The sequence below is a fragment of the Penicillium solitum genome, assembly GCF_028829755.1.
Source record: "Penicillium solitum strain IBT 25940 chromosome Unknown utg000003l_segment0_segment0, whole genome shotgun sequence".
In the NCBI taxonomy this organism is placed as follows: domain Eukaryota; kingdom Fungi; phylum Ascomycota; class Eurotiomycetes; order Eurotiales; family Aspergillaceae; genus Penicillium; species Penicillium solitum.
Window position 1 is genome coordinate 365,121 of NW_027072123.1, and position 13,308 is coordinate 378,428.

Genomic DNA, 13,308 nt, shown 5'->3' on the forward strand with positions numbered 1-13,308 from the left:
TCTACTACAACATTGTCCTTCTGACTCCATAGTAATTAATGTAATTAATATAATTAATGTGAAGGAAAAAATTTAATAAAATTATATATAAAATTATATTATAACTTACCCTATCTCACCTAATCTCATCTAGGGGCTTCTTAGCGCCCGAAATTGGAGACTAATCTAGGTAATGGGCAGATTAACTGGTTCATTTGTTAATATGTCCTATTTCGTAACCCTCGTGGCTTCTCTCTAGATTGGAGGCTTGGCTGTAATGTCTCTCCCTCAATTTGGCATTTGATCAGATGGCCGCCTGTCGGCTTCCCCCTTTCGTCCTCCCGCCATAGAGTGGCATGCAAGATCCTTACTTTGCTCGAGTCTCGAATTCGTTACCCCGTACAGCCACATATTCATGGATATGTATGGCCTGAATGTCGGCAGATGTCTGCATGCAAGCTGCGAGTATAATGTCCTTGTGCTTGTCACCGCTATATGTCTTGCTCTTATCCAGTGGATTCTATAGCCTGATCCCTTGACCGACCTTAACTAGTGCCACTCTGACCGGAGATCAGTCGACTGAAGACTCACGCAATATACAAAGAACAAGGAACAAATAAATTTGAGATCAACGGTACAACATAGCTCGGACCACCCCGCATATAGACAATTAATATCCGCCTGTGAGACCCAGGGTTCATACCTACATACACCCTGAAGTAGATCGTCTCGGCCTCGGGACCTCGGTCACAAAACGGCTTACTCACTATGTAGTCTTCGGTGGAGCTTACAAGGTTTGAAGTACAGCCAATCTCATTGCTGCGTCGGACAAACGTATGATGAAGACGACAGTGGCTTGGCATACCAAAATCCGGGGTTCTATTCATCTTGAATTCTTAGAAGCATGGGGGAAGGCCTTGCAGCAAGCCGAAGGTGTCAAGTTCGAGCTTTACATTCCAACACTAACTAACAAAGTTATCACACCTCATTGAGGTCTATATTAAATTATTCATACAATTTCGGGAAAATAAGTTGCAATCCTTGTGTTGGGATATATGTCACGTGATTGTGTTCCCTAGGCTATCTATTGCTTGTTTGTGTGGGGTGAAAGCTTCTCTTTGTTTTCTTCTCTGGTTCTCTGTTAGTTTGCAATGTGACTGACCGATTGATTTTATTTTCTGTCTCTTGTCTGTGATGGTTGGGACCTTGTCTGCGTGATCTTTGTTGTGTCGGGCCGATGCTAAATACCCCCCATTTGAAGCGATATATCATCACAATGACACTACTAAAAGGGAATAAATCAAGTCTTCCAAAGTCTTCAAAAGGTATTTAAGTACTATTAGATAGTACATAATACCATAGACATAAGACAATACAATAGTTTCATAGGACAGTTGAGAGCTATCCATGGATGTATGCAACAAGAGAGGGGAATAAAGATTGCCTATTACGGTAGGAGATCATGTGACCTTAAGAGACATCCATATACCAGAAAGGGCATTATCCTATTTGAAGCCAGGCAGGTTCACTGTAAACTCTTTTATACTAAGCCCCCAGGGCTAGAGCAAGTTATTAGCCATCATTTATACCGTGAGCTACAATAGGAGTATTCATTGCCGTCATCTCACAGCAGCGGTATCGAGAGGCATGGAGCTGTTACAAACAAAGACACACAGAGACATTCAAAGATATATCTTGGAAGACCACGGGGAAACACACAGCAGCCTGCCCAGACATCGAAACCAGCCAGGAGCAATGTTAGATCCCGATTTAATGACTGGACATATTAATTCGTTCCGGACGGTAATGCCAAAGATTGAAGAGAGTAACAAAGGAATGTTGAATTGGCACAATTTATTGAGGGAGAGACATTGTACTGGATTAGGCAAGTGGCTTTTGGTTGACGGGGCCGGGTTGGTTCAGGTGATTAGACTTGTGGGATGAAAATGAGATGAAAATGAGACTATTAAATGAGGAACTCCATGTGGCGTTAAACTTTTGGTATTTTTGAGTGGCTTAAGGAGTGAAACATTGGGCCATGTCGTATAGCCCTACAGGATGTTGTATAGCCCTACAGAGTACATACTCCGTACACATGGATTATTTCGTGACTCCATGCGCTTCCAAGTTTCTAGAACTATGTCTTGACCATTCCAAGATGAATATGTATTATGTGTATTCTGTACCACTACATGATATACATGTACATAGGTAACCGGGATCTAAACAGCAGTTTCCATACCCATCCCATACCCATCCCATACCGGCACCTATATACGAGTAGGGTCTAAAGCCACCGTACTTGTCTCACTACAATATCTCCCTCGCTGAAACCCCCAGTGGAGTTAGAGAGAGCTAATGCAGGACACTAGACCCTGAAAGGGTTGCCATTACCTGTACGGGGTAGCTTCGTTGTCACTCAACTGACTCTGTCCGATTGGGTTGAAATATCGATCAGGCTCACCCCGTTTTGTAGCAAGGTGACAACCTATTATTCAACACCCGAGACAATATCACCACAGTAACCTTCCAAATAGTTCCACGGCACAGCCGACGTCAGGTCTTGCCGGAAACTGATCGGCACGAATTAAAGCTTTCAGCTTCGGGAATGATAGGATCACTGATCAATAAGTGAGACATTTTGCGTTGAGCGACTATTTACAGTCGGCCAAGTCATATGAAGAAGAGTTCTGGAACACATGATCATTATAAGATGAAAAAAAAAACGTATAAAGACATGCCCCCCTCGTAATTGAAGTCGATAACTCTGTCCATGGGTATGTTAACACAGAATAGTAGGTTTCATATCGAGAGACTCAGTTCAGGGTCTCTTATTTATTTCCGGGGGTTTCGGCTTTAGCCGACATAGTGGGTGCAATTATGTGAAATTGGAAATAGTAAATAAAGGATCATTTTTCTATTTTATAACATGTATTTAGTTCATATTATTTAGCTCATCCGACTTTGTTTTTTGTTTTGTTTTTGTTTTTTTAAAACGAGAAAAAAACACAGAGTATAGGCCTGGCTATTATTAGCCATAGTCGAGTAGTCAGCCGTCAAACTCCACCAGGGCCAGACCAAACAAGGCGCAGCAACAACAACAGACCAACCCACTGCAAAAATTGAGCCACTATTTTTTCCAACTTTCCTAGTGTTTTGCTCGACTTGTGACTTCCGATCTTCCTCCGGGATATGCCGCGTTTGACCACTTAGCGGCCGACTTACAACGCACGCAGGTTTACGTACCTCAAGGCACCGAACTAACTTCGAAACCTTCCCCCCCCCCAAACCCCATTACGCAAGACCTCAGTATCCTTGGTTCATTCCCTGCGGTGTGATTCCTATCAAATCTCAAGTGAATATCGACCCTGAGAAGGGGTGCGCACGGTGGACGAGACCCCGACACCGACCCATTGTCAATACAACGTGGATTCGATCATTTACGCCGGGGGTTGACCTCCCCGAGGAGGTCATCCCGGATGCCCGAAGTGGACATGTACAGCTCGGAGACCGAGCTGGATGATTATCCATCCTTCTCTCGACGGAAAGGAACCAGGTGGCCGCGACGCAGTGGATTACATATTTTGCAAGGTCGGCCATGGCGCAACATTTGGAAACGCCGAGCACAACCATGGAGCCCCGTGTGGTGGATTGCACTGCTTTGTTTAGTGAGCTTTGCATCACCGGCCGCTGCTGTTCTATTGGACTTTGAAAATTGTCTATCGAAAACCATCCTCGAGTCCGACCCTCTACAACTTCAATTCGTTCCCACCAACGTGTCCGTCAAATTCAACCTTACCGACCCTCTACACCCACTCGCCATCACGGTCTATGGCAATGTCTCGGGAACCGTGTCTCGAACTGCAAATTACCCGGCACCGGAGTCCCGCGACTGGATAAATCCCAATTGGACCGATGGCAAGATTCAGGATGTGTACAGTACCAACAACAAATACAGCACGCTGATGACGGATCTCAATGTGCTCAGCTTCACGGCCTTTCACAATGCCTCTCGTTTCCGTGACTCGGTCACGCAAGGTACCCTCCCGCTGGGACCGGTCTTCTACCACAACCTGTAAGCTATTCCCGAAACAGAAAGCTCTGCTGTGTAACTAATCCATCTGTCTTTTGCAGGAGTGAATTGGACGAATTACGAGCGTTCACTATTGAACATGATATGCTTTCAACGTACCGTTTCGGAACAATCATCCCGTTATTGAAGGTTCGCTCTGGAGATGCATCCGCGCTTGAGCTCGCCTGTGTTTCAGTGAGCGCCACGCCGGACTTCGGAGCACCCCTCAAAAATGCCATCGCCTACGTGCCTCTTATCATTTTGATACTCGTGGGGATTGCGACCATCACTGCCGCCATGTATAGCCCTTGGGGCACAACTGATCTGTTTCGGTGGACAAGCAACTATGGCCGCGATGAAGACGTTCTTCGGCTCGTCACTCCTGGGTTCGCAGATTGCCTGCAATACCTTCAATTCGTGGTCTTGACGGGCTCGCTTTCTTTGGACTATCCAGGCTTCTTCCAGCCTGCAGTGAGCCAGGGAGCATGGTCGACTCTCATGTTCAACCAGAGTTTCGTGAGCACTGACATGGGTCGTGATCCTGTTGTTGATGGTTTATATGTCGTCAATGGAACTTATGGCCTCGACCGATTGAACCACCTGGTTGGCATGGCCTCGTCCCAGGATATCTGGCCCGGTATGATGATATGGGTGCTGGTAATCCTGGCCTGTGTGACGGTGCTGTTCCAGATCGCATTCGCTCTTCGATGGCTGTATCGTGAGTTGGCAAACAATACCGATCAGGATCTGCGTGCCAGAAATATGCCGTTTACTCTGGGCAACCTCATTCGTATTGTCTTCAATTTCCTTCTCTTGCCAATCGTTTCCCTTTCCTTCTTCCAACTGGTGCTTGCTCGTGAATCAACCGCTTACTGTGTTGCTTTGGCAGCCGTGGTGCTTGTCATTGTCGCTTGCTTCTCCATCTGGGTCATCCGAGTGATTCTTACCACCCGACCCAAGTCTCACCTTTTCGATGATCTTCCTACGGTGTTATTGTATGGGCCGTTATATAATACATACTGCGACGACGCAGCAGCCTTCGGTATCGTCCCGATCGTCTTGAACATCGCTCGCGGGATAGCCATTGGGGCTTTGCAGCCATCTGGCATTGCCCAGGTGGTAATGCTGGCCATTTGCGAAGTTGTCTCTGTACTAACCCTGCTGGCTTTCCGACCTTTCTCAGGACCGACTCACATGAACCTGTATCACTGCCTCTTCTCCATTGTGCGTTTCTTGACAGTTATCTTAAGCGTTATCTTTGTGCCGTCATTGACGGTTTCGGATGCGGCACGAGGCTGGATCGGATATTTGATCCTTGTGCTGCACGCCATGGTTCTCATCTTCGGGTTCTTCCTCAACGCCATGCAGACATTGATCGAGGTCTTGGCAAGACTGGCTGGTGCGGGTGGTGCCACTCGTGGTGGCTTGACCAAGGTGCTTGGTATGCGCCAGCTCTCTAGGCGTACTCCGCGCCGTGATCTTACCCGTCAGAGCATGGGTTCGGAGGCTGCTATGCTCGGCCACGGTGATGACCGTATGTCTTCTCAGTTTGATGGATCCCGCCCCCGCAGTTTCTCTGGGAGCTCCGGTCTGCTGCTGAACCGCGCCACAGCCAGTGATGGCAGAGCTAGCGCTGTCTATGATTATCCTAGTTCGCAAGGGGGCACCCACAGTCGTGCTCCAAGTGGAGGGTTCCCCACACCTACTTCAACCGCCTATCAAGGAGCCGGCTTCCCTAGCTCGCCTAGCAGTGGTACGATGATGGGAGCGAACCCTCGTGATCCCTATTATCGACCACCCCGCCCAGGGCGCAAAACCCCCCCGGGAAGTGCTGCTCTCGAGAAAGGGAAGAGCCCGTCAAGGGGCTTCTTGAAATCAAGAGCAAGCCGCCGAACAGTCAAAACTGAAGACGATCTGGGAGACGGCACTATGTCTGGCCGGGCCACGCCTGTCCCGGCATATCTAGCAGCACCGAAGGATGATATGGAGCTTGATACCCCACGCAAGCCGAAGGATTATGCTGTTCGTGAGGTTGATTTCTACTACGGTGTTCGAGGACCACCGCTCTCCCACAGCGGCACCCGAAAGTTGAAAACTGGGCCAGCCGACCCCACAGGCCCAGTCTCGTCTGCCACAGGCTGGTTCCGAGGCTTGCTCCAAGGGAAGACCAAGGACAACGCCAAAGGATTTGAGGTGGTTCGAAGTGCTCGTGCGCCTCCTCCAGGTCTATTCCCGCGAGGAGGAGACTATAACGAGCAGTATCAGGATGATACAGGCACGCCATCCGCCAGCCATTCTCGGAATGTGTCCACTAGCAATGTTCCTTATCAGGATTCCGATAATGACCAAGACCCCGAGCGGTCAAGTGAGACACGCCCACCAGTACTGCCACCACTTAATACGTCAGTTGGCGGTGGCATTGAGTTGCCTAGTCGAACGGGTTCTCGACACACACAGGCGCCCGGGGAACAAGACGTAGGTGGAACTGCGGTTGGCCTTCCAGTTGTGACCGAGACCCTGTCGCACAACTCTGAGGTGGGCCAGCGCTCTGAGCACTCCGCGCACCATCTCCAGCCAGAAGGTGCCACCACCGCGCGCCTGCCTTTCAGTGGAAGTAGCTCGCCATCTCGTGAACGAGGTCTGTCTATGACCTCTACTTCAAGGACAAGGTCAAACGCCTCGAGCCAGCAAACGGGACCTCGAGCAGAACGGCCCTCGAGTATGGGGTATGTACCTCAACATCGCGCACACGACCACATCCACGAGGCGAGCCCCGACGAGCCATCGTTTACAGGCAGCTCAGCAGAACTTGTTGACGAAGCTGCGCTGAGCGGGCACGGACGCTAGAAAAATAACAAAAGGCAATCATATGTATTTTGGATCAGTATATTCCTCCTCTTCGATATCTACCTCTCTCTATCTCTGTCTCTGTTCCTCTCCATGGATCCCCCCACCCCCTACTTATTTCCTATTTACCTCTATCGATATCGTCACCACATCCCCTCCCTGAAATACCGGCGAATTGATGCCACTATCACGAATTTCCTTGCTGTCTGTCCATCCATTTCTTGCTTTTTGCGTCTACATAAAATCGATGCGATGGCGTTCTATCTCTGATCCCGAGGTACACTTAATGGGGAGTGAGCTCATTGGCTTTTTGTTATCTTTCTGGCTGTCGCTGAATCCAAGCGACATGCTGTTTGTTTTTTGGAGGCTTTGCTTCTTTCTGTTCTTGTCTCTTTTCGCTATTCTTGTATCAATCTTAGGGCACAGTAGTACCGAGATCATAATTAATGAGGGTTGTTCATAAGTGCTCATTTCTAGCAGTGATGTTAAGGCCTCGATATACCTTGAAATATTGATACGAGTGATTTTACGCATAGACAAGCAGTGTATGTCTCCTGTTGCATCTCCATGCAGGGCTCGCTGTCTAGTGACAGTATCATGCAAGGATCCTGCGGCCATGCTTATGCATTAGAAAACGTCCTTAATCTATAACATCTATATGTAGACATGGCAATTCATGGAAACCTCTTTGGGGATACTTTATAATAACTGAATGTTTTTTTTTTCTCATTTGAATATGAGATCTAGGTCAGAGCACAGAGCACTGCGGCTTCGAGTAGAGCATCAACCAGAAACGACCGAGGCCGATGATACGCGGGCATATCGGGCCGATATTGTCAATCGCCACCGCCCTGACCGCCCCACGATAACAGCCGTATCTGGGCCAAACACGCAATGCTTTGCATCATTTCCTCTCTTTCTCTCCGAATCAAGTGTTGCTCTGCTGATTTTGCTCTTTTTCATCGTTTCCACCTGCTGTTGGTACTCGCTACTGCGTTGCTAGCATCCAAGAACATAGTCACGATACTCTCAGCCTCATCCATCTCCTAAATCCGATCCAATCAGCCTTGGCTCCATGATAAGCATCATCCTGTCACTCCTTGATGTGATCTTCGGCAAAAAGCGTCAACGTCATTGAGGCTGAGCCCGAGATTGCAAAAGGCACTCACCGTCCTCTAAATCTATATTTCCGACTTCCCCGCCATCCATTTCCCTCTCCATCGCCACCTAGTTCATGAAGACTGTCACCCCAACGGCCGAGATCGATCTCGTTGCCTGTGTTGAACAGAACCCCACAGAGGGCTCATTCCATTCGACCCAGCAATAATAATGCCTGGATCAAGCACGGCATCTTCCAGTCCGATTCCGTCCAGCCCCCCGCCGAGGATGCGGGCAGGCACGAGACCAGTTGAAAGACCAGAGGGACAAGGCACAGCCCAACCTGGAAGCTACAGCGGCCATGAAGGAGGCAGCTCCAGGGTGAGAGCCTTTCCCATTCTCGCCGGTTCAGAGCGTAAAAGACGGTTGACCAATACCGGCGAGGATACGAGGTCACAATGGGGACGATCTGGAGGCACGGCTGGACCGGCCCGAGACAATGGGGGATCCTCTAGGAGTATCCTGCCGCATCGATCTGTTTCGATGGTATTGCCTTCGTCCCGCACTAGGACTTCTATTTCCGCAGCACCTGGCTCGTCATTTGCAACAGCAATTGATATCTCTTCCTCTCCCCCAGGGACGCCTCGTGCTTCTACTTCTGGCGAACAACTGCCGGGGCTTTCTCGACGGGAGAATCCAACACCCTGGATTAATCAACCCCGCTCCGTTACACCTCTTCCTAATGATATATCCCCACCACTTACGGACATGGCTCTCCCGAAATGGCAGGCAGATTCGGATGTGTCAGAATGTCCGATCTGTGGGGTAGTCTTCAGCTTCTGGCATAGAAAGCACCACTGTCGAAAGTGTGGGAGGGTTGTATGTGCATCATGTTCCCCACATCGGATCACGATTCCCAGACAGTATATTGTCCGCCCTCCTGACTTTGTTGACTTCCTCCCCGATTCCCCGGCAATGCCTTCCCACCCTCCACCGGTCGTCGATCTCACAGGCGACGACCCTATGCTATCATCACCACCATCAGCATCATCATCAGGAACAGGAACAGCAACGTCACTCAATCCTGCGCTTGGTGGAGGTGAAGAAGTACGACTTTGCAATCCATGTGTGCCAGATCCAAACCCAAATCCCCTTGGTTACAGTACCGTGCGAGCACACGGCCACCGACCTACTCATTCTCTTTCATCTACTATGGCCAACGCGTACCATGCCTCATCAGTTAGTTCTCCCCTATCACTTTGCCCAATACATTATGAACTGACACGAAACGCGCAGGGTCCAAGTCAGAATCACGAAGCTCGTCAGGAACGACGGACCGTGGGTGCAAATGACCGGCCACGGTTCTTGAGCGAACTAAATTCACAACCCCGCCTAGTTCCCTCAGCCACCGGCACAGGCCGACCACGCCGTTCATTTTCCAGTCGCGAGGGCAACCCACCCCGCGGACCTGCGCCGGACGAGGGTGATTTCTGCCCCGTATGCAGACGTCAGTTTCTCCCACTTAGTCCCGAGCAGCCTCTTGAGGCCCGCCAAGCTCACACCCGGGCGTGCATCGAGGGCTATTTGAGACCGACTGCCTCGCCCCGAGCATCATCCGTGCAACAGGGTCCTCCGCTGCCACATCCTCCACCAGCAGCCCGCATGCTTCCATTTGTGGCCACGGAGAAGGACTGCCTTGGCGAGGATGGCCAGGCAGCGGAGTGCACGATCTGTATGGAGGACTACGAGGTTGGGCAGACCCTGGCCCGCCTTGAATGCCTGTGCAAGTTCCACAAGCACTGCATTGTTGATTGGTTTGAGAGGAAGATGGAGTGCCCTGTCCACAAGCTTTCATAATAAGGGGCACATCCATCTCGCGTGAATTTCAAGAGATCTTTTTTGTTACCTTAGCTTAGCTTTTTGCTTTTTCTACCTTCTGGTTCACGGCGTCTGGGAATTTTGTTTCTGATATCCCCCGCTCCGCGTACGGATCTCAATTGAGATATAATGATCAACGAATCTATTCCAATCTCAATATAAAAAAACAATACGATGTAGATGATAATGCGTAGCCTGGCAGGATTCTGGTCACGTGGCGCCTAAGATGTTAGTTGAAACTCAAAAATCAAAAGCACTTCACTTCACTTCTGGCCCCAAAGTGACGAACGAGTCAAGCAGGACTAAGTGATATTCTAAGATAGAGAGGTAAGCATTGTTTATACTGGTTGTATTCATCCCCTTCCTTGACAGAACCCACCCCGCCGAGGCATGTTGATCCTCCACATCGGTGATCGGTGTTTGTGATCACCGTTCTCCGTGTATTTCTCCCATCGCAAGCCACACGAGCTGGCAGCGGTCACGACATAGAAACAATGGCAACAACCAATAATTACACTAGTTGCGAATTGGCGCTAATGTGTAACAGTGATCTAGCCGTCGAACCAGTATTACAACCCCGCACTGAATGGAAATCGACCCGCAGTTGCAGCACACCCGAGACGGGGACCCTCAACGGCCTTTTTACACGCCGACCCGACCGACAATGAGCACAGGCCCGGAATACCCGGAGCCACCCTCCCACGCACCTCTAAACCCCTACCAAAGCCGGGATATACATAGTGATGGGCGTGGGCACGGGCATGGACACGGGGACATGCACCCATCATTCGGGATGGGTCCAGACAGCAACCAATCCCCAGAGCCACACGACGGACTAGGCGATGCCAAGCGATCGCGGGCATGCGAGCCCTGCCGACAGCTGAAAGTGCGCTGCGACCCAGATCCAGCGCACCCGGAGGGGTCGTGCAAGCGGTGCGCGAAAGCGCGGCGGACATGCGTTGTGACCGCGCCGACGCGCAAGCGACAGAAAAAGACCGACAGCCGGGTAGCGGAGTTAGAGCGGAAAATCGATGCTCTGACGGCGACGCTGCAGGCGTCGAATTCAACTGGTGCGTTGTTCTCTGGCGGGGCGGGGCATCAACCGTCGCCGTCTGGGCAGCGGGATGAGCAGGTGGTTGGTCGGAGGTGGATGGGCGGGGAGTCGAAGATAGCCGGGAACAAACGGCAGCATACCGGCGAAGTTAAGGATTCATCTGGTGGGTTGCTAGCGCCGCAGTACTCACGGCCGGGTAGTCCATCTGCGGAACAGATTCCTAGCCATGCATCGAAGCATTGGCGCAGACCTGTTGGTGGTGACTCTGCGCCACCGCCGAAACCCGAGGCTGGCAATGAGTTTGCTGATATGATCGACCGGGGGATTATAGATTACACCACTGCCAACGCGGCGTTTGAGCGGTATATCTACCAGATGGCACCAGAGATGCCTTTTGTTGTTTTCCCGCCGGGGACTACGATGGGCGAGGTTCGACGCAACAAACCTCATTTGTTCCTTGCCATAATCGCCGCTGCCGTTGGCGTCTTTAGTCCCGATGCACAGCTGACCCTCGTGAATGAGACATATCGTTTGATCGCCGAGCATGTTGTTATCAAAGGCCAAAAGTCACTTGAGCTGGTTCAGACTATCATGGTCTGTTCTATCTGGTATCTGCCACCAGATAACTTCGACGAAATCAAGTTCTATTCTTTGACGCATATGGCTGCGGTCATGGCAATGGAACTTGGATTGAACCGTCCCATTTCCGGAAATAGACGGAGCTTCAATATGATCCGCGAGCTGATCATGAAAAAGCCAACGGGTCCAGCGTTTGATCCAGATGGACCGGAGGCAAGGCGGACTTGGGTTGGCTGCTATTATTTACCTGTCCAGTGAGTTTTAGGCCGGGTTGTTGTTGTTGTTGTGTGGGAATCGGCAACTAACCTTTGACAGGATGTCGGCGGCTCTGAGGAGAGTACACTTGATCACCTGGCAGCCGTACATGGATGAGTGCCTTGAAATTCTGGAAAAACACCCGGATGCCCTACCCTCCGACCGGAAATTGAAATGGTGGGCAAAGCTGGGAGCGATAATGGAGGATGCTGGGCATCGCTTTTCTGCGGATGATCCTGGGTCCATTGCTACCTTCGCGGACAGTAATGCGTGGTATAATATAAAATTGCTTGAGGGTCGATTGGCACAGTGGAGAGGAGAGGTCCCGGAGGAACTTTACACTGGTAAGCCCTGGCCTTGAGAATAGTCTTTGAATTTCTGGCTGACATTCCTCTAGGAGCAATGGTTCACACAGAACGTGTCCTGAATCTCTTCGTACATGAATCTGCAATGAGCGTGGACTACAACACTGGCAACAACTCTCCATCTCAGAATGAGTTGCACACGTCATCAATTGCGGCGGTTATTGATGCGCTGACTACGGCCATCCGCTGCATTCACGAGAGTCTGGATATCATTTGCGCCATCGAGGTTGACCGACTTATATCCTTGCCTACGACGTCATTAGCGCGGACGACGTATCCCGTGGTCAGTTTGATAAAGATATACTCTCTGTTCATGTCGCCGGACAGCCGAATCGGGCAGATTCTCGATGTGCAGAGTCTCAAACTGGATTATTATCTGGACAAAGTCATCGCACATTACCGTGCCGCCGCGGCGCGTGATGGTGGCCGTGGAGCAGCGAAATTTGGAAACATAATGGTGCTGTTACGCAATTGGTTTATCAAAAAGCGTGACCAGGGAGATCATGGCCGGGAATTGAAAGAGGCCTTTTCAAACGATCAGAAACCCTCCGATCGCCGACAGGCACATCGAGGCCATGATACCCCGACCGCGGCATCTGCCAATCCAAGAACGCAGATGGCACCGGGCATGACACCCCTCCATTTCCTCAGCGAAGTAGCCATGGGTGACCCAGCACACCGAGCGAACAATCCCAATCCCCAACGTTCAATAACCGGACAATCTTATTCCTCAAACCACAGCCCAAGCTCAACAGTCAACCCAATGACAACGCCAGGATCATCCAGTTTCGGGCCAGACCCACCCCAAACCAGCTGGTCTGGCGCATCATACTCAACCAATCTCCCGAGTTCAGACAACCAAATCGAGACAAGAGGTTACTATCAACCCTATCCATCCACGGAACTCACACAGAACTACCCAGATCTACCGTCGAGTACGCAGACTCAAGGATACCCGGACATGTCCACCGTGGCTGGGATGCAACTTGCTCCTCCGATGGGAATGACACCTGATGTAGGCATGGACCCCAATGTCAGTGATCCTTGGTTTACGTTGGGGAATATGATGGATGATGGACTGTTTCCATTCCCACTTTCTTTGGATGGGAATTTCGGATTATTCTAAAGTTTGGGTTGTGGTCTAGTTGGGTGTTTTGTATTCTCCTCTATTGCTATATGAT

At 50.3% G+C, this 13,308-nt stretch overlaps 3 protein-coding genes across 3 annotated transcripts; all 3 read left to right on the forward strand.

Moving 5' to 3' along the window:
- The first annotated feature begins 3,272 nt into the window (after positions 1 to 3,272).
- Positions 3,273 to 7,354, forward strand: N7455_004042 (uncharacterized protein). Its single transcript, XM_040959599.2, has 2 exons — positions 3,273 to 4,054; positions 4,114 to 7,354. The coding sequence occupies exons 1-2, from the start codon at positions 3,459 to 3,461 to the stop codon at positions 6,896 to 6,898; spliced, it is 3,381 nt and encodes a 1,126-aa protein (XP_040809915.2). The 5' UTR covers positions 3,273 to 3,458; the 3' UTR covers positions 6,899 to 7,354.
- An 873-nt stretch (positions 7,355 to 8,227) lies between these two features.
- N7455_004043 (phosphatidylinositol-3-phosphate-binding ubiquitin-protein ligase) lies at positions 8,228 to 9,853 on the forward strand (the record flags this gene model as incomplete). The annotated part of the gene is made up of 2 exons (XM_040959576.2): positions 8,228 to 9,235; positions 9,293 to 9,853. The coding sequence occupies 2 exons, from the start codon at positions 8,228 to 8,230 to the stop codon at positions 9,851 to 9,853; spliced, it is 1,569 nt and encodes a 522-aa protein (XP_040809893.1).
- Positions 9,854 to 10,460: 607 nt separating this feature from the next.
- Positions 10,461 to 13,253, forward strand: N7455_004044 (putative C6 transcription factor (War1); the record flags this gene model as incomplete). Its single annotated transcript, XM_040959676.2, has 3 exons — positions 10,461 to 11,761; positions 11,823 to 12,106; positions 12,160 to 13,253. The coding sequence occupies 3 exons, from the start codon at positions 10,461 to 10,463 to the stop codon at positions 13,251 to 13,253; spliced, it is 2,679 nt and encodes an 892-aa protein (XP_040809895.2).
- Positions 13,254 to 13,308: the final 55 nt, after the last annotated feature.

Bases quoted from the DNA above. Each gene is read 5' to 3' on its own strand.
- N7455_004042 (XM_040959599.2), top strand. From the start codon at position 3,459: ATGCCCGAAGTGGACATGTACAGCTCGGAGACCGAGCTGGATGATTAT. The intron at 4,055-4,113 runs GTAAGCTATTCC...TGTCTTTTGCAG, and splicing joins CCGGTCTTCTACCACAACCT to GAGTGAATTGGACGAATTAC.